The following is a 21,348-nucleotide window of genomic DNA, read 5'->3' on the forward strand; positions in this document are numbered from 1 at the left end:
CAGGGTTTAACATCTTGCCAGAGAACATCAGGCAGGAAGCTCCGGTCAGATAAGGACATGGTGAATTTCGAGCTATATTTGAAGTTTTTGCCAATAAACAGCTCCTGGGTGGGCAGCGATGCTCGTCCTGCCGCTGCCACAGCCAGCTCCTCGCGCAGCTGAGCTTTGCCTAGGAAGCCAGCAAAGGGTGCCAGCTGTGTTTTGGTAAAGCCAAATTCCCCTGGGAGCTACAGAGGCCAGCACTGAGCGCTGGATCCTCAGGTCCGTGCAAGGCGTGATGGTGACTCTTGGTGCTTACGAGAGCCCCGGAGCTGATGGATGGCGGCCGTGAAAATGGGCTGGGAAGGCCCTCGCCTCTGCACAGCTCGCTGAGATTTTATTTTAAATAAAATAGCTGCGTGCCTTGAAGGGACTGTCCTGCTCTCTGTAACTGTGCTTTTTAAATTAAGGGAAATGAATGCTAAAAAGGGGATGACACCATTTTCCTGGCTCTGCTGTACATCAACAGGACGGACAGAAGACAGATGCAGTACGGACGGAGGCGCCAGCCTGCAGCAAGCAGCAGGAAGGCAGAAGGGCTCTGAGGTGGCTCTTTCCTGGCCAGGTTTAACTCCTGGTGGGCTTTCACGGCTCTTCTCCTCCTCGCCTTGGCTGAAAAACCCGGCCTGACCTCAGGGAGCTGCTGCTCCTCAGGGCGCAGCCGAGGGGAAGGCACGGGGCTCACTGGTGCTGCCAACTGCCCCCAGACCCATGGCTGCCCCTCCAGCCCCCCAGCTGCCCCCTCTGGCCCCCCTGAGTCCCACAACTGCCCCCCTGCTTGGCCAGCTGCCTCCTCCTGCCCCCTCAGCTGCCCCTGCACCCCCAAAACTGTCCCCCCACCTCTCTAACTGCCCCCCACCTAACTGCCCCCTCACCAATCCAACTGCCCCCCCACCTCTCTAACTGCCCCCCACCTCTCTAACCGCTCCCCCAATTGCCCCCCAGCCCCTAACTGCCCCCCTACCCCTCCAGCAGCCCCCCGGCCCCTCACAGCCCCCCCGCCTCCCCTGCCCGCTCCGCCCCGTGACGCGGCGCCGTGCGCGGGCGGCGCCAGGCCCAGGCCTAGGCCGCGCGGTGCCGGTCCCGGTGCCGGTCCCCGTCCCGCCGCCGCCGCCATGCTGGTGCCCGTGTTCACGCTGAAGCTGAGCCACAAGATCCTGCCCCGCACCGTGGCGCTGGGCCGCTTCGACGGGACCCACCCGTGCCTGGCGGCCGCCACCCAGGCGGGCAAGGTAACGGCGGGGCGGCGGGGCGCGGGGCGGCGCCGGGCGCTCCCTCACGGCGCGCTGCCCCCCGCTCCCCGCAGGTCTTCGTCCACAGCCCGCACGGCCACGGCCAGCGGCCCGGCCCGAGCCGCATGGTGCCGAGCAGCCAGGACGCCGCCGTCTCGCTCCTCAACATCAACCAGGGCATCTCCTGCCTGAGCGCCGGGCCGCTGCGCCCGCAGCCGGCCGCCGACTGCCTGCTGGTGGGCACCGCCACCAGCCTGCTGGCGTACGATGTGTACAACAACTCGGACTTGTTTTACAGAGAGGCGAGTTAGCTTTCTGCCTTCCCCCGGTGCCTCCGCAGGGCCGTCCTGGCGTTCTGCAGGTCACGCTTTGCGCATAGCGTCAGTTAGTTGTGCTTCTGGCCTTGGCGTTCCCTATATTGCTGTATTCAGAACCCCTTCCCGTTAGACTATCAGGAATATTTCAAAAAATAAAGCATTAATAGGATGGGTATGTGTGAGGGGGAACAAAGCGTTAATAGGATGTGTACCCACGTACGCGTGAGAGAGAGCAAAGCATTAATAGGATGCGTACCCACGTGTGTGTGAGGGAGAGCACGTTTTCGTAACACATCAACCTAGCAAGGCAAAACTTAGAAATTCTACTAGGTGTCTAGAGCTCAGCTGAGCTCATTTTTTCACCCTAATCTGCCCAGGTCATGGGTAGTGACAGGAATTGTGGGTTTTAGCAAGGAATCAGAAAACATAAGGAACAACTTGAAGAGGTCTTGGATTTACATGACAGCACAACTTCTCAGTTCATAGTAAAAGGTTAATTGTCAACACATGCATAACTAGTCAAAACACCTTAATTCTTGGCTTTATAACTTCCCTAATTAGCCAGTGGGCCCGACTTCGTGTATGGTTTATCATTAGCCCCTTTCAGAAATGGTGGTTGTCAGTTTTGTCTTGCCATATGACAACCCCGCTGTACCTGCATCCACAAAGTGGAAGGGGAACACACCCAGGTTCCATTGCAAGCCTGGCACTGCTAGAAAGGAGACAAATGTGGTAACATTGGAAGCGTTTTTAATTTGTGTGCTGTGATGTCACATTATTTGTTTTGTTTTGTTTCCCTTTAATGTTTCTCTGTAGGTTTCAGATGGAGCCAATGCAATAGTTCTTGGAAAGCTGGGAGATATTGCATCTCCACTTGCTATTATTGGTGGAAACTGTGCCCTGCAGGGCTTTGATTACGAAGGAAATGACCTTTTTTGGACGGTAGGGCTACACATAAAAGCCTTTGATATTGTTAAAAGATTCGTTTGGTGGCACTAATTGCTATGGATTTTTTTTTAATATATATGTTAATTTGGTTGTTGAACAGAGAAGATCTTTCTTAATTTATTTCCGAGCTTAAACTGCGTGTGTTTGACCATGTATTTAGTGCATTCAGATGTTACTCAAGTACTTGACTGCGCTCATTGCAGCTGAGATGAGAAAAAATGTAGCTTCTGACAGCTGTCAGTGTTGAAGATGGTCTTTCTCGTTTTAGGTTACTGGAGACAACGTTCGTTCATTAGCACTGTGCGACTTTGATGGTGATGGCAAAACGGAGGTTTGTTTGTAACCACTTACACGTGAATTCAGCTGTTATCGTGGTCTTACAGTGGTAGGAAAAAAAAGTGAATTATCAAATACAACTGACATATTACCAGTGAAAGTGATCCCTGTGGGGAAGCTGTCCCTTTTTCAGGCTCCAGTCTGGCAGAACCAGGCACCATTGCTCAATCCACATACAGGGAGCAGCCCTGCTCTCTGGCACTACTTGGAATGTGTGAAACGAGGCATGTTTGGGGGCTTCACAGTATTGCTGCCTTGCCTTGGTGGATAGATGGCCAGCTGCAATGGAAACTTCTCTCATGTTTTTTTGAACCACACCAGAAATACAGGGGAAATACAATGAAATGTCTCTGATCATCAGTTGCAAGGCATCTGTTTCAGTCATATTTTTTGAATATGTTTATAAATATTTTTTTAAGTGGCAGAGGTACAACTTGCAAGCATCTTACACGTGAAAGTGAGCCCTTAAAAAGCTGTGCTGTGAAGCACTTCACTTGTGATTGCCAAAATCACAGAGTCTGTCTTTGCCTCCATTCTCCCTGTTTCTTCTCCACAGTGATGTGAGGAAATAGTATGTTCCTTACTTTTTGGATTTAAAATGAAAATAGTGGCATGCATCTTGCTGATAGGATGTGAGACAAATGATAGGAAACAGCTGCTGTTCTAATCACACAGACTGCAATGAATGGATGACATTGTGAATTTGGGTGGCATTTTCTGTTTTTGTAAATATTCTTCCATCCTGTGTGAATTGAAGGATCATGGGTATAAACATAAATTTTAAAGAAAAACGAATAGCTTCCTAGTATGCTTCAGATGCAAATAAATAATCTGTTAAGTCACCACACTAAAACTACTTACTTTTGTCATCTTCCAGTTTTAATCAGAATTAATTTAAGATCTTCTCTTGAATTCCCAGAAAATCCTCATTTGTGATGTTTCCTTGAACTATGTCATGTTTATAGTGACATGTAAATGGCCGCTACATCTTTGGTGTTTCTTATAGCTGCTGTGCTGGTGCAGACCCTTTGTTTGATTGGGATCTTCAGGAAACAGAAAATCTTGCAGGTTTTACAGTCAATTTCAGCACAGCTTCTTTTAGGGCATTTTAAAGAAATGGTTATAGAACGGATGATGATTATAGAAAGCAGAGGCCGTGGATAAAGGTTCTTGCCTTCTGTGAGAAAACAGGAAAACTGATCTGTGGCACTATCTGTAAATGTTTTGCACTTGGGCTTCTAAGTGCTTTTTTTGTTCTTTTTTTCTGCTTGACAAAGGTTCATTCTCAGCAGTTGGTGTAATCTGTTGCTGCTTTGAGCTAGGCAGGGTTGGATGCCTTAACCAACCAACTTACATGGCCAGTTAGCCCAGCATGCGTTTTATGAGATTTTTTGGGTTCTTTTTACTCTTAATTGTCTATATGATTTTTTTTTTAAGCTGTGGTTTATGTGAAACTGCATCTGGTTTACAACTGAAATACTGAGAAAATGCACAAAAACACCTGTTGATTTTTTTTGTTGGTTTGTTTTGTCTGATAAGTCAGTGTGCTAGCTTCATTTCTGTTCTTCCCCCAGTGAAAATACGTCTACATTTAAAATAGACCGAATTTTAAACCTGTGTGACTAGACTTCTGTCGTTTAATAGCTAACAAAACTGATTCGTTCGAGTCACTGTCTTAGGGTGTTAGATTGGCAAGATGTGAGAAAGTAAACAGTGTCAGAGACTTGGGGGCCAGAGGGGGAGTTTTTCCTTGCTTTTTCACGTTTGAGTCCAGGGGGATGAAAGTCACCGAGGTGGACAACTTCAATAAAATCAAATTAGTAAAGCATCTTCTAAGCACCTTTATGGGACGCAGGGTTACCAGTAACTGATTTGGCTTTCTGTGCATTTAGCTGGTTGCTGCTAGATGGTGGAGTCATGGCTTGTCAAGAAATCTCTACCACATAGAATTTTATTTGCGATAAATTATTTCAATAGCTACAGTAAGCTTAGGCTTGTGTAATTTAGTTTGTCGTAATTCGAAGCACCTTCACCTTGGAAGAAGAAAAGTCTTGCTTATTTTTTTTTTTAAATCCAACTTCAATATGTGTTTGCATCCGTTTGGCCAAGTAAAGACGGAAGGCTCATTGGTTCCAGTGGGGAAAGGCACTACCGAGTTTTAAACTTGGATTTATAATTCAGTTTCTGTCATTGTTTATATGGGTGCAGAACTGTTCCTTGCTTTTTCAACTTGTAAAACAGAAGTCATGGCTTGCCACCATCCTTAGAAAGTGCTATTCCATGAGACCTCCTTTTCAGTTAATACCTTCTACCTGCTCAAACCTAGGAAGTAGGAAACGAGCTAATAAATACAGAGATGATAAGGAATGAGAATGCAGAAGACCTGACTGACTGCTGATGTCCTATTTGTGTAATCATTTACATCAAGCTAAATCCCAGTTTGCCCTTGCTTTGTGGTAGTGGCAGCCACCGTTTGTAGGAGAGGCAGTGATGGTTACTTGGATTCATTGGGTTTGAGCATTTACATGAGGGCTGGCTGGTCAGTGAAAGGTTTTCCGGCTGTTTGTAGTAAGTCAGAACTGAGCTGTACGCCCCCTGCTCCAGCACAGGCAATGCAGTATTTTGGTGTGTATAATTGTAGTTACAAATTATAACAGCAAGAAAAGAGCATAGCCCTGATGCTCCAAAGTATCTTTTCTCATTCCTACCCCAGATGTTTCAGTATGCTTTCGTAGAGTCCAACTTGCCAAAAAAGCGTGACTGGTACTCGATCAATCGGGGACTTCTGAAAGCTTGTCTTGACAGAGGGTGCCCTTTGTTCTGCTGGCAGCATTTCCTATTGCTGTTGAAACCCCTCCATCGCTGGACTTGGAATATTTATTTGCTTTCTCTGTACAACAGTCTGTGTTTTTTATTTCCTTGCCTCGATTAAGCATTTTTAAGGTAGATTTCATTATTTTTGTAGCTTCTCGTTGGCTCTGAAGATTTTGATATCCGAGTATTTAAAGAAGATGAGATCGTGGCAGAAATGTCAGAAACAGAGGTAAATCACTTCTAGCTAATGTTTATTATAATTATGGATGAAGTTGAAAATGTTGTGTACTATAAAGCTTTTCTTGTTACTCTGGTTCAAATGTATTGTGTAGTTAAATAGTTACTTAACGATTTGGCACAGTATCTATGCTGCTAGCATTGCAAAAGTTAGGGTTTAACAACATCTTTAATAACATTTGCACGGGGTTTCTTGCTTTTTTATTTGTTTACAAACCTTTAACCAGACTAAGGAAAGTAACTGTTGTCTGACTGAAAAGCAGGGCCCTGTCCAAAGGTGATTGTGGTTCCGGGAAGGAGCCCACTGACCAAAGCTCTTAGTGCCTCCTGAGCAGCAGGACGTCTTCTGCTACTGTTTTCCTCAAAAGTGTTGACACAATCAGGATGGGACAACTTGTCCCTGTGTGTTTCCACACGGTATGTGGCTGGGTACAAGGGGACCACCCAGGCAAAACTGGAGGTTAGTATTGCAGTTGGTCGTACACTGGCTGCACAAAGAGGGCTGCACTTTTGTAGTGCCTGGAGTACAACCTTTGTCCTCGAAGATCTGAGGGCTCCTTGTTGCCAGAGTTAGGACTAAAAGGCTTAGTTAGCTATTAAACGACTTAGAAAGAGCTCTTAAAGATGAAGGAGGGCAGTGTTCCAGGAAAAGGAGCTGTTAATATAGATAGAATTAGAACTGGGCATAACATAGAATACATCCCACCATCTGTGCAATAACCAATCCAGAGTCATGTTGGGATTTCCAGTGAAGGGGAAGTGAATAGTCCATCACTCTCATGTATGGTTTGCTTCCAGATCTACAGTAGAGTTGTTTCAAATTCACACCTGTAGAGCCTTAGGAGGCCTGTTACAGTCTTATTGTTCTAATTTGAAAGGGCACAGCTGCACATAAACCTTTCCTTTTAGGAAGGCAAGTTCAGGAGACGGTGGCTTTGCACATTGTGCACATCTTCGAAGATTCAAATAGTTTGTATTTTCTGTGTTTAATTGCTTCTTTTGATGAAAATGAGATCACAAAGGCTGATTCTTGAATTTATAAATGCACGCTTTGGGCGTACAGAGAGTATTGCTACCTCTGTGACTTTTTGTCTGTTGCTGGGGTCTTCTGTCCTCGCAGGGTGCTCACAATTTGGAGGCTGCTGTTGCTTGGGAAAGGCTTTGGAGAAGGTCCATGGGAGGGAATGGTGACGGGTTTGGAAACCATGCTCTGTAGCAAAAAATCCAGGAGCACAGTCAGCTGAGCTTAGTGCAGCTTACATGTTGCTTTCATGACTGTCTGCAGACACCCGCCTGTAAGACTGAATTGTTGCCAAGGGCTCTGATTAAGGACACCATGCATAGCAATGTGGAGTGGCTGTAGCCTGAAAGCAGACACTCAGGTGCACATGCTAAACGGTGGGGATGATTGTCACCTTCTCTGTGACTTAAGCAGAGGCAGGGGTGGATTCGGTTTCACTGGGACTCTTCACAGCAAGAAGGTCTGGTTTCTAGAGAAGTTCTGGAGTTCAGGAAGGATTTAATTTTAAGGAAATCTCATGAGCTACCTTGTATGGGAGACCAGACAGACTCTTGTGCTTGTTCCTCCCAACATTAAAATCTCTAGTGTTTGTGCATGGAAAAAGGCTGTGTGTCCAAGCACTGAGAGACCTTGCTCAGTGAAGAACTGTGAGGTAATGGTTCTCAAAAGGAGGGAGAAATGATCTGGGTTATGGCTCTCAGGTCTTTTCCTGGAGCTGTTGCTTATTCAGGTAATACCTAGCCTGCTGTTGTAATTGTCTTCCTGAAAAACTCCGACTGTGGGAGCTGTTAATTTTTATCTTGCTAATCTTAGGCAAAGGTTTTCTACCAATATCTCTAGGGCTTTCCCAGCCCGTGTCGTGTTGAACTCCTTGGCATCCTCAGGTCCTGAAGATTTAAGGAGTGTTGTGTGCGTGGAACAGGTTTTCAGTGGCAATGTATTAGCACTGATGACCACAGGAATCCTGTGAGCAGTTGGGCTGCTGATTGTGGTAGTAAATATTTGATCAAAGACAGTTTGAGGGCAATTCTGCAATTTTTGCTGAATTGTATGTTAACATTGGCAATGCAGCTTGTGTGGGGAAATCCTACAAGGCCTTTGGTCATGTTAAACTGAGTTTTAAAAATAGTTATTTCAATATTTAGTGCTCCGTACAGTAGACTTACAATTAAATTTCAATTAATGTACAGTTCATGTGATAGAGATGGCGTATAGTCTGTTCTCTAGTACTTGAAGATGCTGAAGTAGATGTGTCCTGCCTGATGCATGTATTTTTTTTCTCTCTCTCCCCCTCTCCCTTTCCCCCACAAGACTGTTACAGCACTTAGCCCCATGTACGGCAGTCGCTTTGGCTACGCTCTTTCTAACGGGACGGTCGGAGTTTACGACAAGACAGCCCGCTACTGGAGGATTAAGGTTAGTCCAGTGCTGGGATGTCATCACATAAAGTTTGAATTCTCCTGAGGATTCGGTGGCTAATCTCTGGTCGTTCTGGTAACACCAAAACTCCTCAGAAGAATTTGAAATTTTCTTCTGAGCATAGCAATTAATGTAACTTCGTCTTTAGAAAATCTACCCATTTTTATAGATGCATGCAAAATTAGTAACGTATCAGTTCCTTCAGCACTTTTGGGACTACTGATGATGGCTTTAACAGCACTGGTAAAACCATACATCTGGGGATGCTTCAGCTTTGCAGGGTCACTTAAGGAACAGAGATGCAACAGTGAAATGTGAACTATTTGTTAGAAAATGCCTCTGGCTGCATTGTTGAATCAATAAACTCTTTTTCAAAGACTGAATTCATCTTGCATTGTATATGTTCAAAGCTAATTTTTCTACATCAAAAGCAACTAGCTGCTGTAGCAAATCACTATTGGGAAGAGCTTTCATTTTAATATTCTTAATATAGCACAGATTAGAAGAGCCTATTCAATAGCAATAAGGATTCCTTGGGAGGTGGCAGGAAGAGGTTAATGGCTTTCCTCAGTGGTCTCATTTTAGGAAAATGTTGAAACTGATATTTTTTTCTATAAAATCTGTTTTTTTATACTTTCTGAATTCTAATCATCTGCTTGGATGAAAATTATTCAAGGGAAAAATCAGGCTCTTTGAGAGCAGTGGACTAGATTCACAATGAAAGAGCAAAGATTTCAAAGATGTGTGTGATCTTGCAGATAGTGATGCCGTAACTTCCTTTTAAGAGACGTTTTTCTGTTCCTTTCTGTGGACTCATTCTTCAGTGTCTTGCATGTATCAAGCATGTGCAAATTAGAGAACATACCCCATTGTAGTTTGTTCTTTGTTTTCTGTCCTCAGTCTAAGAACCACGCAATGAGCATACATGCGTTTGACCTCAACTCCGATGGTGTGTGCGAGCTGATCACTGGCTGGTCCAATGGGAAGGTGAGCTCATAAGGGGGGAAAATGAGGAGGTGTAAATCTGGAAGCTGTGTTTTAACAAGGCTGTTCAATTTTCTGAAGTAGAACAGACAAAATATTAAAAGACTGTTGAAAAGTGAGCGCTGAAGAATTATGATTGTAAACCTACTTTGTCTGGCGAATCCTGTGCCAAATGCAAGATCAGTCAGAGAAAATGTTCCTCTGCTTGCTTCAGAGTCAATTGCTAAGGTGTGGCAAGTTGTTTCTATAGTAGCAGAGATCATATGCCACATCCTACAGATCTCAAGTGTCTCTTTTCGGCTGTGTCTTGGGCGCATGCTAATAATCTGCCGTGTACCCTGAACGTTCTCAAACTACAGGGGAAAAAAGGAGTGGTTATGTAAGAGGAGAACGGCGTCGGTCTTGACTGTGGCAGGATTAGAGTAAATCCATCAAAGTATTATTTAATCCTATGTAAAGGCATGCTATACAGCTCAGTCTAGTCTCTTAAGCCTGTTGCTTGGTATTTCCCTGTGCCAGAAATGACTGTTCTAGCTGCCAAATCTCTCTTGGACACAGCTTGCACATTTTTTTTTGGTAAATCTGTGCTTCTTTCGTAGCACCTCTCATTACTCTCATTAGCCTGGAGGAATTTAATTAACTTCATATCAAGCTGGCAGTCTAGAGCCCAGATATGTTGTAATTTATGTTGGATTAGGTGTATAACATCATTAAAGAGAGAACCTCTCCTTGCTGTACTCCTTTTTCTGTTCTTTTCAACTGGCAGTCTCTACCCTGCTTGTTGGTCTGAAACAGTCCCTAGCTCCTAGAAAGAGTAATGTTGGTCCCATGCTTTGGAAGAGACACACTGCTCAGACCTGAGCTCCCCTCTCCATCCCTCTCTCTTGAAAGATAACTAAAGGTTGTGACATGTGCATAAAGGTAGTTCATCAGTCAAGGACAGCAAATAAGAGACTGTAAATACTGCATTAAGGTTTACAGTTTAGTCCCATCGTTGGTGCATCTACATGTGCACAACCTTCCCCGTACAGACTTGCGGACAACTTTTTTTCTTCCTGTTGTTTGTAGCTTTGGAAAGCATCTCTGAAGAGCAGTCCCTTCTGGCTGAGTCTGTCTAGAGGTCATTTGATAACACATTTTTCATCTGGAGTATTCTGATCAGCAGAACTGCAGGTTCATCCATCTGCAGTTCCATGAGTGGAGCTGGCTTTCAGTTAACAACCCAGAGTATGGCGTGGCATTTATTTTGGAGCTAGCGTATTTGTTCATGCTGTGTCTTGGAACTCTTTGCTGTTCCAGGTTGATGCGCGCAGTGACCGAACGGGGGAGGTCATCTTTAAGGACAACTTTGCCTCCTCGATAGCAGGTGTGGTGGAGGGGGATTACAGGATGGACGGGAGCACCCAGTTAATCTGCTGTTCAGTTGATGGTGAAGGTAAGAGCGTTGTTCAGGATACTAATTTAACACACGGTGATATCAGGCATATCACGTCATCTCAGATTACCCAACCATTGTTTCGGTTCCACAGGCATTTTTGTGTGCCAAATTCCCTTTGCTTTGTGAGAAGTTAAGGGAATTTTGTGTTAGGCTATCTGCAAACAGGATTTTGAATATCACCTTCTCTGTGATAATCAGTGTGCATTTCATTATGATCCAAGAAGCCATCAAAATTTGTTTGCCTAATAGAAAATGTCCCTTCCTAATAATGCAAAGAGGAACATGCTCAGTAAAGACCACGATTTTTCAGGCAACATTATGAAAAATCAATATGTGGGCAATATGTGATAATTCTTGGGTTGCTTAACAGTGGATAAAGGGGGTTAGAGAGCTTAAGGTGTGTGCATTTTGGTTTTGTTCAAAAGATGAGTGGTTAATTGTGTTAGAAATTTTGGATGTCAACAGCCCTTCGTTTCCTGGAAAATGCTCTTCTGAGACTGTAGAACCGGTGGATTTGTCCCACCAGACTTTCAGGCAGTGAGACCTGGTTACTGTGACTGGAAACAGATACGATTGTAGGTTATTTAAATAAGTTCAGCATGAATTTACAGGCATACATGATGGCTCCAGGAAAGGCACTGGTGTGATTATCCAACTGCTTGGCTTCACTGACCTGAGACAAACAGGTCTGGCACAACCCACTGGAACAAAAGCCTGTCCTTGTTAAATAGCGCAGTGTTTTTCTGTCTCTCTTAATCACAGGCTGCTGGGAAGTGCTGGACTTTGGCTTCAGCATTTAAACCCTTTTCCCAGGCTTACGGAAGGGGGATGTTGTATGCAGTAACCTAGCAGAGCTGTGTAGGTTAATATCACGGAACATGATCATGCTCTTCTGATGTACCTGTCATAAACCTTGGCACAGTGGGGATCCCTTTAGGCAGGGCTAAAAATAAAGAATAAACAAAAACTAATTAATAAAAAAGGCACTCCTAAATAGTAATAGTAAATAATATTAATAATTACTAAATTGTAATACAAAAATAAACACTGTATGGGCAAGCCTCTTCATTCTCACAATGCTTGTCATTAGAGTTCTGTTTGGGACTGGCTTCCTTTCACACGAGGTCAATTGTAGGATTGAGAACATTGTTTTTCTGTGTATCAGTGTATTTTCTGGCTTGCTCTCATCTAAAAAGAATGATTGACCTGCAAATAATAAAGCAAGCCCTTTTATCGGAGGGCATTGTGCACCCTGAATGTGTTTTTCTGTGTTCCTACAACTTTTTACTGGGGTTACACAGTTGGGCAGCATATTCTTTACAGGTGTCAGATTTTTCTGTGTGTTTTGTTTCTGTGCAGTCCGGGGCTATCTGCCAGGAGGTGAGGAGATGAAAGGAAACCTGATGGATACAAGTGCTGAGCAGGACCTGATCCGAGAACTTAGCCAAAAGAAACAAAATCTGCTCCTGGAATTAAGAAATTATGAGGAAAACGCCAAGGTACTATTTAAACAATGTGTAGGGCTAAAACCTGTCTTCCCATTGCTATAAATCTGTTGTAATCTGAGAGGAGGTCGTGGGGCAGCCTGGACAAGTCAGAGCTGTAACCTGCAATCAGCAGTGAGATTGTCTGCCTGGGATTCCTGCTTGCGTGTCTGGCTCGCGCCTTGTGCAAGTTCAGAACTTGCTTTTCTTTCTGTAATAAGTAACGTGCTCCTTGCCTCATCAGCTCACTGGAGCAGTTGGGTTTGGAGCTGGGTTTTGTTCAGCCCCGCGCATCAGCTTATGGCTGAAAATTGTAATTTTCCATGCATAAGCCAACTGGGGAGTCGGAGAGGATTGTGTGAGAGCACTGCCAAGGTACACAGGCAGCGCGCTTGTGGCTTGATGGGGAAGGTGCAGAATTACAGGGCTTTGAAAAATAGTTTGAGGAAAGAGCAGGCTTATGTTTGAAAAGTAAATAACCACCGTAGCAAAAGCATGGAGTTTTGCTTAAAGTTAAATATATGTAAAGTGCTTTTCTGAATGGAGGTTTGGGTGCAGAGCTGAGCTCCATCAACAACGAAGCACTTGAGCAAGTGAGCACAAGTGTCCACAGCTTCGTGCCTAATCCAGCTTCTGTTCATAAATACGGGAGGTGTCTGGGAATTGCTGTATTGCAGCCTTCTCCTGCAAGAAAAGAGAAGTGATACAGATGTTTTCTAGGTTGCTTGAATGAGAATCTTGAAATTCTGATACTGAAGGGTATGTGTTTTGGAACAGGCTGAACAGAACACTCAACTGAAGGAAGCTGATGGGCAGAGGGGTGTGATTCCAGCAAATACCCAACTCCAGACCTCCCTGTCAGTTAATCTGGGCTCTGACAGCCAGTCTGCCCACGTGGAGCTGTGTATTTCCACCACAAATGGTGAGTGGTAACCTGCAACCATTGGCATTTATTTCCATGTAAATTCATGCAAACATTTAGTTATATTTAGCTGATGATTTGCCTGTCTCCCCTTTATTGTCTGTAATTTCCCCTTTGTGGTTGCTCTCCTTTCACAGTTTTGAATCAGCTGTGCTCCTTTGATGGGTCTGGGGAAGGGGGAGGAGTTTGCTGGAATTTACTACTTGTGTTTTGTTTTCCAAGGCAATTAACATTTAACTTGGATGAAATTAGTTTTGGTGATCCCTGCAACATTCCTTATGTTGACTGTAAACATTAAAAAGGAGCACCGTGCTATTCCACTGTGAAAGAGCGAGTGCAGTGGTCAGTATAGAGGGATACACTTCTGTAATAAAATTTTTGTTATAAAAAGCAAACAAAAACCAGCTGACCAAAAAAACATTAAAAAATCTGTTCCAAAAATTAGTGGACAGTCTTGTTTGTCTATGGGTCGATTACCTGGTACATAGGTAAACAGTGTAAGGAATGCAGAGACTACCACAGCAGCTTTGCACTGAGCTCACTTGCTGTTCAGTTAAGTCCCTACAACCATGCTCATGAGGGTGTTGCATGAATGCAGCTGGATTTCAGCTGCAGGACAGGAACTACCCCAAAACAGCCTATTCACCTAGCACCAGGTATGCTGAGGACACGGTCAGATCCAGATGTGGTAGTGATGGTCATCTGCGATATGTTAACAATTTAGAGGAGGGGTGTAAGAAATTGCCTGTGCTTAGTTCTGAAAAAAAGTGTTTTTTTTTTTTTTCAAGAGGACGGCTGTTAATTTAGAAACTAATTTTTCTTCTCGTTGCTAAGACACAATCATCCGTGCTGTGCTGATCTTTGCTGAAGGCATATTTGAAGGAGAGAGCCACGTGGTACACCCCAGTCTCCAGAACCTCTCAGGTTGTGTTCGGGTTCCCCTTACTCCACCCAAAGATGTCCCTGTGGATTTGCACATCAAAGCCTTCGTGGGTTACAGGAACAGGTGAGGTTTGTGTTGTGAACTCTGCTGGTCTCCGGAGCTAAGTGTGTGTGACAGGAAGCACCAGTGATGTGGCTTCATACTTGTCCCATGGGAATTGCACCGTTAATTCCCTGATGCCTCACTTCTCTTGTTAGTGGAAGGCGAGTTCGAATACTTTCCTAAAAATACTGTTATGCTGAGCTCTGCTCCAGTCAGTTACTGGGACCGGCTGTGCTCTGGCTCTGCCTTTAGGGAACAGCGAGCGTTTCTTCTCCAAGCGTGCTTTCTTGTGGGTCTCTGGAGGGAGCCACGAGAGGCAGAGGCTGTATCCAGACTGCCTGCTCTAAGGGTTTGCTGCTGCAGGGGCCTGAATGGTGGCAGCTCGTACCATAATACTTGGGCAAACCTCGAGGCACTGTGTTGTCTTTCAAGCTACAAAGTAACCCTGTATCCATTTGACTTTGGGGCAAGTAGAAAGCAGCATATGCCTGATTTCAAGACAACGCTTTTCCACTTTCCTCTTCATATATACTTTAAAAAAACCCAACTTTCTCCCTGCTCACATCTGCCAGAACTGGCGGCGTCCCAGGAAGCAGCATCCTTTCCCTAAACAGGGAGGTGTGTTTTGAGTGCTGGCCAAGCACTGCAGAAGAACAGAAGGAACTAAATTCCCTTTTTTTGTTTCCTCTGTTTGTCTTTATTACTGCTTTTAATAGTTCAGCAAGGCTGCTCATAAAATACCCAGTCACATAATGGAATCTTAAATGTGTAAGCCTAAAGAATATATTTCATTGGAAGGATTATGGAAAATGAAAGCAATAGGAAGGAATCATTCAACCTCGTAAAGAGATGCGATAACCCTGGAATTTCCAATTTCTACTGTTTCCAGCTGCTATCCAGCAGTAAGCAGTTGGTTACATTGCTGCTGATGTTAATACCCAGGTAAAAAAGAACCAGGAGCCCTTGCAAATAGGTGAATCACTGTTATGTTTGTAACTGTCTCTGTATTTTCCCTTTCGATTGCTTCCAGCACACAGTTCCATGTCTTTGAGCTGACGAGACAGCTTCCCCGCTTCTCCATGTATGCCCTGAGCAGCCCGGACTCAGCCACGGAGCCGCTGAGCTTTGTTAACTGTACAATGAATGAGAGGCCGCAGAGGGTGAGTTTCTGCTCTGCTTCCTAATTTCTAGTCCTGTTTACTGATGGTGCTTTTCATAGCAAGTGGAGAGTTTGCAGTTAGCTTGAGATTTCCAAGAGCAAAGATTATTACGCAGTGGACTGCGTTTCTAGCCTTTGCAGTCTGTATGTTACAGCTTGACTTGGTAGTTTTTTGTTTTTTAAAAAATGCCTCACTTGAGACATTCCCAGCTTCAGGAATTCCTGCAGCCGCAGGAACTAATGACCTGAGATCATGAGGTATTTCAGATGTTATCTTGTTTGCTCTGTGATGACTGATAGAATGCCAGTGGCAGGAACCCTGTAGTGAGTGATGAATTTTATAAATAGAGAACAGGATAAAGGCAGTGCAGTGCCCAGGTAATGGCTCACATACCTAGCAGCTGAGCAGTGGTGCTGTACTTTTGGTTCTGAAAGATCTGAACTGTGGGATGGTAGTGATCAGAGCTGGTCATTTCCCTCATATCGGTGAGGCTTTGCTATATTTGTGTCACCTTTCCTGCATTAAGTAGCCAAAGAAAAAAACAAAACAAAACAAAACAACAACAACAAAAAAAAAAAAACAAGATGAAACACACTTTCCTTTAAATTCTTGTAGTAGAACCGGCTTGCTTCCTAGCTTTCTTATGTCTCCAGGCCTGGTCTTATGCTTTGACCTTGAGCTGTGGTTTTACACTGTCAGATATAATTTTCTTACAAATATTCAGCTTAGGAGCAGGGAGCCAACTGTCCCCATCCTAACAAGTTCATGACATGCATTTAGCAGATTAAACTTAGTGAATGAAATTCCCAAGATACCCTGAACAGAGCCCTGCTGCCCTGTGCACACGTAGGGGCATTGCATGGCTCTCTAGACTTTCTGCACAGGTGATGGCCGATGTTCTTCGTTCTTCATTTTATTTTTTTGCAAGATTGTTATGTGGCTGAACCAGAGCTTCTTGCTGCTGGAGGATGCAGAGTTTCAGAGTGCTCCCTTTCAGGTTTGCTTCACTTCCCTTCGTAATGCAGGTCAGCTCTTCATCAAAATCAAGTCTGGCGGAGAGGTGAGTAACTTCACAGACAAGGGGAACAGCCATGTACTTATACACCAGCGAAACTTAAAGGTGGTGCCAAGAGGAGGCTGTAAAAATGTAGGAGGACTGAACAGACAGAGGAAGTACTCAAGTTCCAGGGATGATTTTGGCAACTTTTGAGTCTGTGCTACTCTTAGTGGGTAAAATTCCATTGCCACTCAACAAAGCAAATTGTTTAGCCTACAGATCTGTAGGAAGGTATTTGTTCCCACACAGAGTGGGAAGCCACAATTTGAGGCCCAGGGGCTGCCCGTAACTCCGGCAGTGGCCTTGTATTCACAAATTCCTTTTTTCCCCAAGCCTAAATAAAAGCCCCTTTGAAATTGGTGTCTCCTTATCTCCAGCAAGCCTTAAAGCTTATTCTTGGATCAGTCTTGCCTCTTAGAGTGAACTGCTTTGAGCCTTGATATCTGTTCTAGAGGCAGTCCTGCTGAGCAGTTTCGGGAGATATTTTGACATGGAAGAGCCTTTAAGTGCTTTCTTGTCCTTTCTGACAGATTTCAATTAGCACGGATGATATTGATTTAGCTGGTGACATTATCCAGTCAATGGCCTCCTTTCTGGCAATTGAAGATCTGCAGGTGGAAGCAGATTTCCCTGCGTACTTTGAGGAGCTGAGGAAAGTGTTGGTCAAGGTGAGGAAGCATTGGGCATTTTTAAAATGGTAGCTAAGCAGTCGCTGGGGACATTTGTGTGAGAGGAAAAGCTGAGGATCTCTAAGCTGCTTAATCTTCTTGGTGTAAATCAGCCAGCAGTGGCATGCTGTGCATTCTGTGTAAAGGACAAAGGGGTTCCCTCAGTCTTCTGTTTATTCTTTGTTGTATGGAACAGGGTCTTGGTCCCCAGCAGATGAACGTTTAGAATAATGTAAATATGTAGTCTGGAAGACAGCTGTGGGTTTGGGTCAGGGCATAAGGTCTGCATCTTTGCAGAGCACTTCTTTCTGTGGGACAAGGTACTGCTCTGGCAGCCAGGGGTTAGGGGAAGGAGGATGGTGCTAGGGGTGCAGGTAGGTTAAGGTGGGACGTTGCTTCCTCTTACACTGGGTTGAGGTGTACCTGTATGCCCAGAATACCAGGGGGCCTTTTCTCAGGAATGTTTGCCTTGGACAGGTGGACGAGCACCACTCAGTGAATCAGAGGCTCACTGCTGACATGGCTGAGCACTCCAACCTCATCCGCAGCATGCTGGTTCAGGCAGAAGATGCGCGACTCCTGGGAGACATGTGAGCAGTTGCCGTTTTGCGTGGGTTGGGTTAGAACAGCCAGTCTTTGCTTTTCAGGCAAAGAAAAGCACAAAAGCGTTTGTGTGATGTGGGGGATGTCCAGTTACAATTCTTCATGCAGAGTTGGTACCTTGGCTGCTCCCCCATGAACTGTTTTTGAGCCTTGTCTTGTTCTTTAGGTGGAGAACCAGCCTGGGAAGGCAAAAGGGCAGGGTTAGGGGATTAGCGTGGAGCAGGCAGGAAGAGTTGACCTTGAGAAGATGATATATTAGAAAAGACACATTAAGGGAAGAAGGAATTAAAAGCTGTCTGTGGTGCGTGAACCTCTGAGAACACCAGGAAATAAATTCAAAGTGCCAGTCCCTTCACACTGACTTCTGTGTTCTGCTAATTTCCTGCCTTGACTGTGAAGGGTGACAGTAAAGAGGTCTGAACTACTGCGGAGCAGTGTCACTTTCACTGGGGAACATGGCATCTCCTGTTCGGAAAACGTAACTACAAAAATAGACTTCCTTTTCAGTTAAATAATGAGGTTAACCAACACGTCTAGACAAGTCTGTTGTCTTGTAGCTGCAGCCATGGGGGTAACGGTGGCAGCCATCACAACCATGCGTTGTTACACCTTTATATTGACAGACCAGGAATTATTTTCTTGTCCCCAGAGATTCAACTAACTGTGCTGATTGTTCCCCCAGGAAAAACATGAAAACACGGTACATCGAGCTGTATGATCTTAACAGAGATTTAATAAATCAATACAAAATTCGTTGCAACAATCACACTGAGCTGTTGAATAATCTGAAAGCCGTGAACCAAGCAATCCAGAGGGCAGGCCGGTTACGTGGTAAGTATGTGTATTTGGAGGGCACAGGGAGTCTTGGATCCCACTGAGGCAGATAAGATGCATCTCGGAGGCCACCTGGTTTGCTTAAGTGGCTTCAGGCTGCTTGCCCTGAAGCTAAATTGGTGGAAGTAACCTTTCATTGCTCAGGCCTAGCCGATTGCCTGTGACAATGAGCTGTGAGTGTCCAATATAATCTGGGATCACAATATTTTGGAAAGAACAGTTCAAAGCAGTTTTCAGGTATAGAAATCACTAGTTTTGTTGAACACAATTTTAAAAACAGTTTTAAAGTAGTGTTTAAGTTCTTCATTTATAACCTAGTTTAAAAAAAAGGAAGAAAGCTATCAACTTAAGCAAGGCTGTTTATATGATTACTAGTTCTGTAGGTCTTTGGAGAAGGAGTTTTTTTTTTTTTTTGTATTTATAGCATTCCCCTTTCAACAAGTCCTTTAAGCTGCCCTGTAATACGGCTATGGAAAATTCTTTAAAGAAAGGATTTTAGTTATATATTAAGAAAAAGGCAAGGTGGCACTTTGCTGTTTGTGTAAAAATTTTTGAAAGAACCCCCTACATTTTGAGCTTTATAAATATTTGTACCTTTTTTTTTTTACTCAGTAACTGAACTGTTTTTTCTTTTTTTTTCTATTCACAGTTGGCAAACCTAAAACACAAGTGATCACTGCTTGTCGGGATGCAATAAGAAGCAACAACTTTAATGTGCTGTTCAGGATAATGCGTGTGGGGACAGCATCTTCTTAAAACGAGTAGAGGAACAGCAATTGTGTAGTGGTGATGTTTCCATGCAGTAGGCAGGTACTGGACCAAAAATGACAAGCATTTCATTCAGTTCCCTGCTCCACTGTAGAGTGGAGTAATTGCAAAGGTAGGATTTTAGTTAAGCCATCAAGCAAGAAGTGTTATTTATGCAGGCCAAAGGACAGGAAGCTTCTTGAAGAGAGCATCAGAGTTTAAGTGCAGATGTGGTATTTACGTAAGGCAGAGGTATAACCTTGAAACACTAATTTTTGTTACAGGATCTTATTTATGTATTTTAATATATTTTGTAGTTACGGCATCAGTCTTTACCATTAAAACATAGACTGGTTTGACTGCTTTTGTTGTGATTTAGTTGGGGACTTGTGTACAGCTAAGTTATTTGCTGGAAAATGAAGCAGTTCTCTGGTTTCTGCATACACCAAGCTGGGGATATGTCTACTACCGTATTTGCATTGTGGTTTAAGAACCTGGAGGTGAACGTGAAGTCAGACTGAAATGCAGGACCATAAGCCTGCTAGCTTTGGAATTGAGTTGTTGGAACTTGCCTCCAACTTCTGTTGTCAGCTACTGGCTTATGCTCCCATATAGAGTTATTCTGTGTTAGAGAACCCCTGGTTTCATTGCAGGGATGTGCTGCTTCCTGGGTAAATTGCAGTCCACTGCACTAGAAGCACCAAAAGGAAAACATCTTCTTGCTGGCTTTTAAGCCAGGTGATCTTTGAAAGCTGTCCAGTTCCAGGATAGGAAGGTAGGAAGTGGTCGGTTTCATATTTGATGCTCTCCCCACACCCAGATTGCAGGAAGTTGTGCTTCCAGCTGCTTGTTCCCTGCTACTGCTGGATGAAACTGCAGATACTGAGGTGGGTAAGGGTGTATTTCAGGAATGAGGAAAACAAACTACACACCCAAGCTTGTTGCATACTTATAAAGAGGTAGCAGTACATAATGGGATCAAAAGAAGGTATTGAAAAATCTCTTGGCCCGTGGCTCAAAACTGTTTATTACTGTGTGGGATCTCTTAAATTGGATTAAAATACTACAGTAGAACTGTAGTTTAGATATAAAGATATTTCAGAACCTTTGCCAAAACAAATTCCTACTAGAAGCTAAAAATACCCTGAACAGGATGGCGCCTGGGTGCCAGTGTTCCTGCTCCTGCACCATTCATCATGTCTACCACTGCATGGATCAATCTGCAACACGGCGGGGAGTAGGCAGTCCATCACATCTGTGAAAGGATGTTCTTGGGTAGCTTCTCAGGGCTGTCAGCAGTACTCGCCTCCTGTAACTGGTCTGTCTATTTGCTAATACCAAATTAAAACGAGCAGCCCACTGTTCACTACGGGGCAGGCAGCTGAATGGGGAAATTAATTCTTGCAATGTGTTCTAATCTCCAGAACAGCCCCTTGCCAGTGCTTCACCCCTTCAAGATGAAGAATTACGCTGCCAAATGCGTGGATCTCTGTCACTTCCAATCTGCAGCAAGAGCTCATTTGAATCCTTTTAAGAACCTGGTTGTTAGTCAAATCCAGCTTCTTGGTGAAAAGGGTGGTGAGCCACCCGTGCTGTTCTAAGCAAGCAAGCTGTAAGACTTGATTATGGAACAGTCTCCTGGCATAAGTCTCGGGCTTTCTGCCACCTGCTGTACTTGTTCCCACTGTTTCCAGCTCTTCTTTTGCTCTTTACATTCAAAATCCTAGTGCTTGCTTAGCTGCATTTCTGTAGTCCATTCACTGATCAGAGAGTGTCTGTGATCAGAAAGCAGCTTTCCCATCAGCCTGACTTCCAGGGCTACACATCAGGCACTTCCAGTCCCGGCTCTGTTTTGCTCTTGGCAGCCTGTGTCGCTGCAGTGCCTGTCAGTCCTGCGGTCACAGTCCAGACCTCTGATACGGCTGATTTCCCCCGGCTAGGTTTCTGACAACAAATTTGTCATTTATTTTCCCGTAAAAACAATTCTGTCTTTGCCAAATGTACAATCCACATCCTGTAAGCTGAAGTGATACAAAGCTTGCAGTTGCTTGTTGAAATAAAGCAGCCCTTGGCTGGCACACAGCAGCAAGTTGACATAAGCAG

General features: G+C 44.4%; 1 protein-coding gene across 2 annotated transcripts; it reads left to right on the forward strand.

The window, feature by feature from the left end:
* Positions 1 to 1,065: 1,065 nt before the first annotated feature.
* Positions 1,066 to 19,604, forward strand: BBS2 (Bardet-Biedl syndrome 2). 2 transcript variants are annotated; one of them, XM_048078597.2, is made up of 17 exons: positions 1,066 to 1,271; positions 1,346 to 1,573; positions 2,405 to 2,530; positions 2,805 to 2,867; positions 5,838 to 5,915; positions 8,256 to 8,360; positions 9,264 to 9,350; positions 10,647 to 10,782; positions 12,145 to 12,284; positions 13,047 to 13,191; positions 14,026 to 14,197; positions 15,207 to 15,336; positions 16,265 to 16,396; positions 16,924 to 17,061; positions 17,539 to 17,651; positions 18,347 to 18,495; positions 19,148 to 19,604. In XM_048078597.2, the coding sequence occupies exons 1-17, from the start codon at positions 1,155 to 1,157 to the stop codon at positions 19,252 to 19,254; spliced, it is 2,166 nt and encodes a 721-aa protein (XP_047934554.2). In that variant the 5' UTR covers positions 1,066 to 1,154; the 3' UTR covers positions 19,255 to 19,604. The 2 variants fall into 2 exon arrangements, with proteins under 2 accessions (XP_047934554.2, XP_047934555.2); XM_048078598.2 differs by lacking the exon at positions 1,346 to 1,573.
* The last annotated feature ends 1,744 nt before the right edge of the window (positions 19,605 to 21,348 follow it).

The sequence above is a fragment of the Anser cygnoides genome, chromosome 12 (genome assembly GCF_040182565.1).
Source record: "Anser cygnoides isolate HZ-2024a breed goose chromosome 12, Taihu_goose_T2T_genome, whole genome shotgun sequence".
NCBI classification, from domain to species: Eukaryota; Metazoa; Chordata; class Aves; order Anseriformes; family Anatidae; genus Anser; species Anser cygnoides.

What these genes read in the sequence shown, in the direction of transcription:
- BBS2 (XM_048078597.2), top strand. Translation starts at nt 1,155, where the DNA reads ATGCTGGTGCCCGTGTTCACGCTGAAGCTGAGCCACAAGATCCTGCCC. An exon ending in CCGCCACCCAGGCGGGCAAG is followed by an intron (nt 1,272 to 1,345) that starts GTAACGGCGGGG and finishes CGCTCCCCGCAG; the next exon opens with GTCTTCGTCCACAGCCCGCA. An exon ending in ATGGTGATGGCAAAACGGAG is followed by an intron (nt 2,868 to 5,837) that starts GTTTGTTTGTAA and finishes TTATTTTTGTAG; the next exon opens with CTTCTCGTTGGCTCTGAAGA.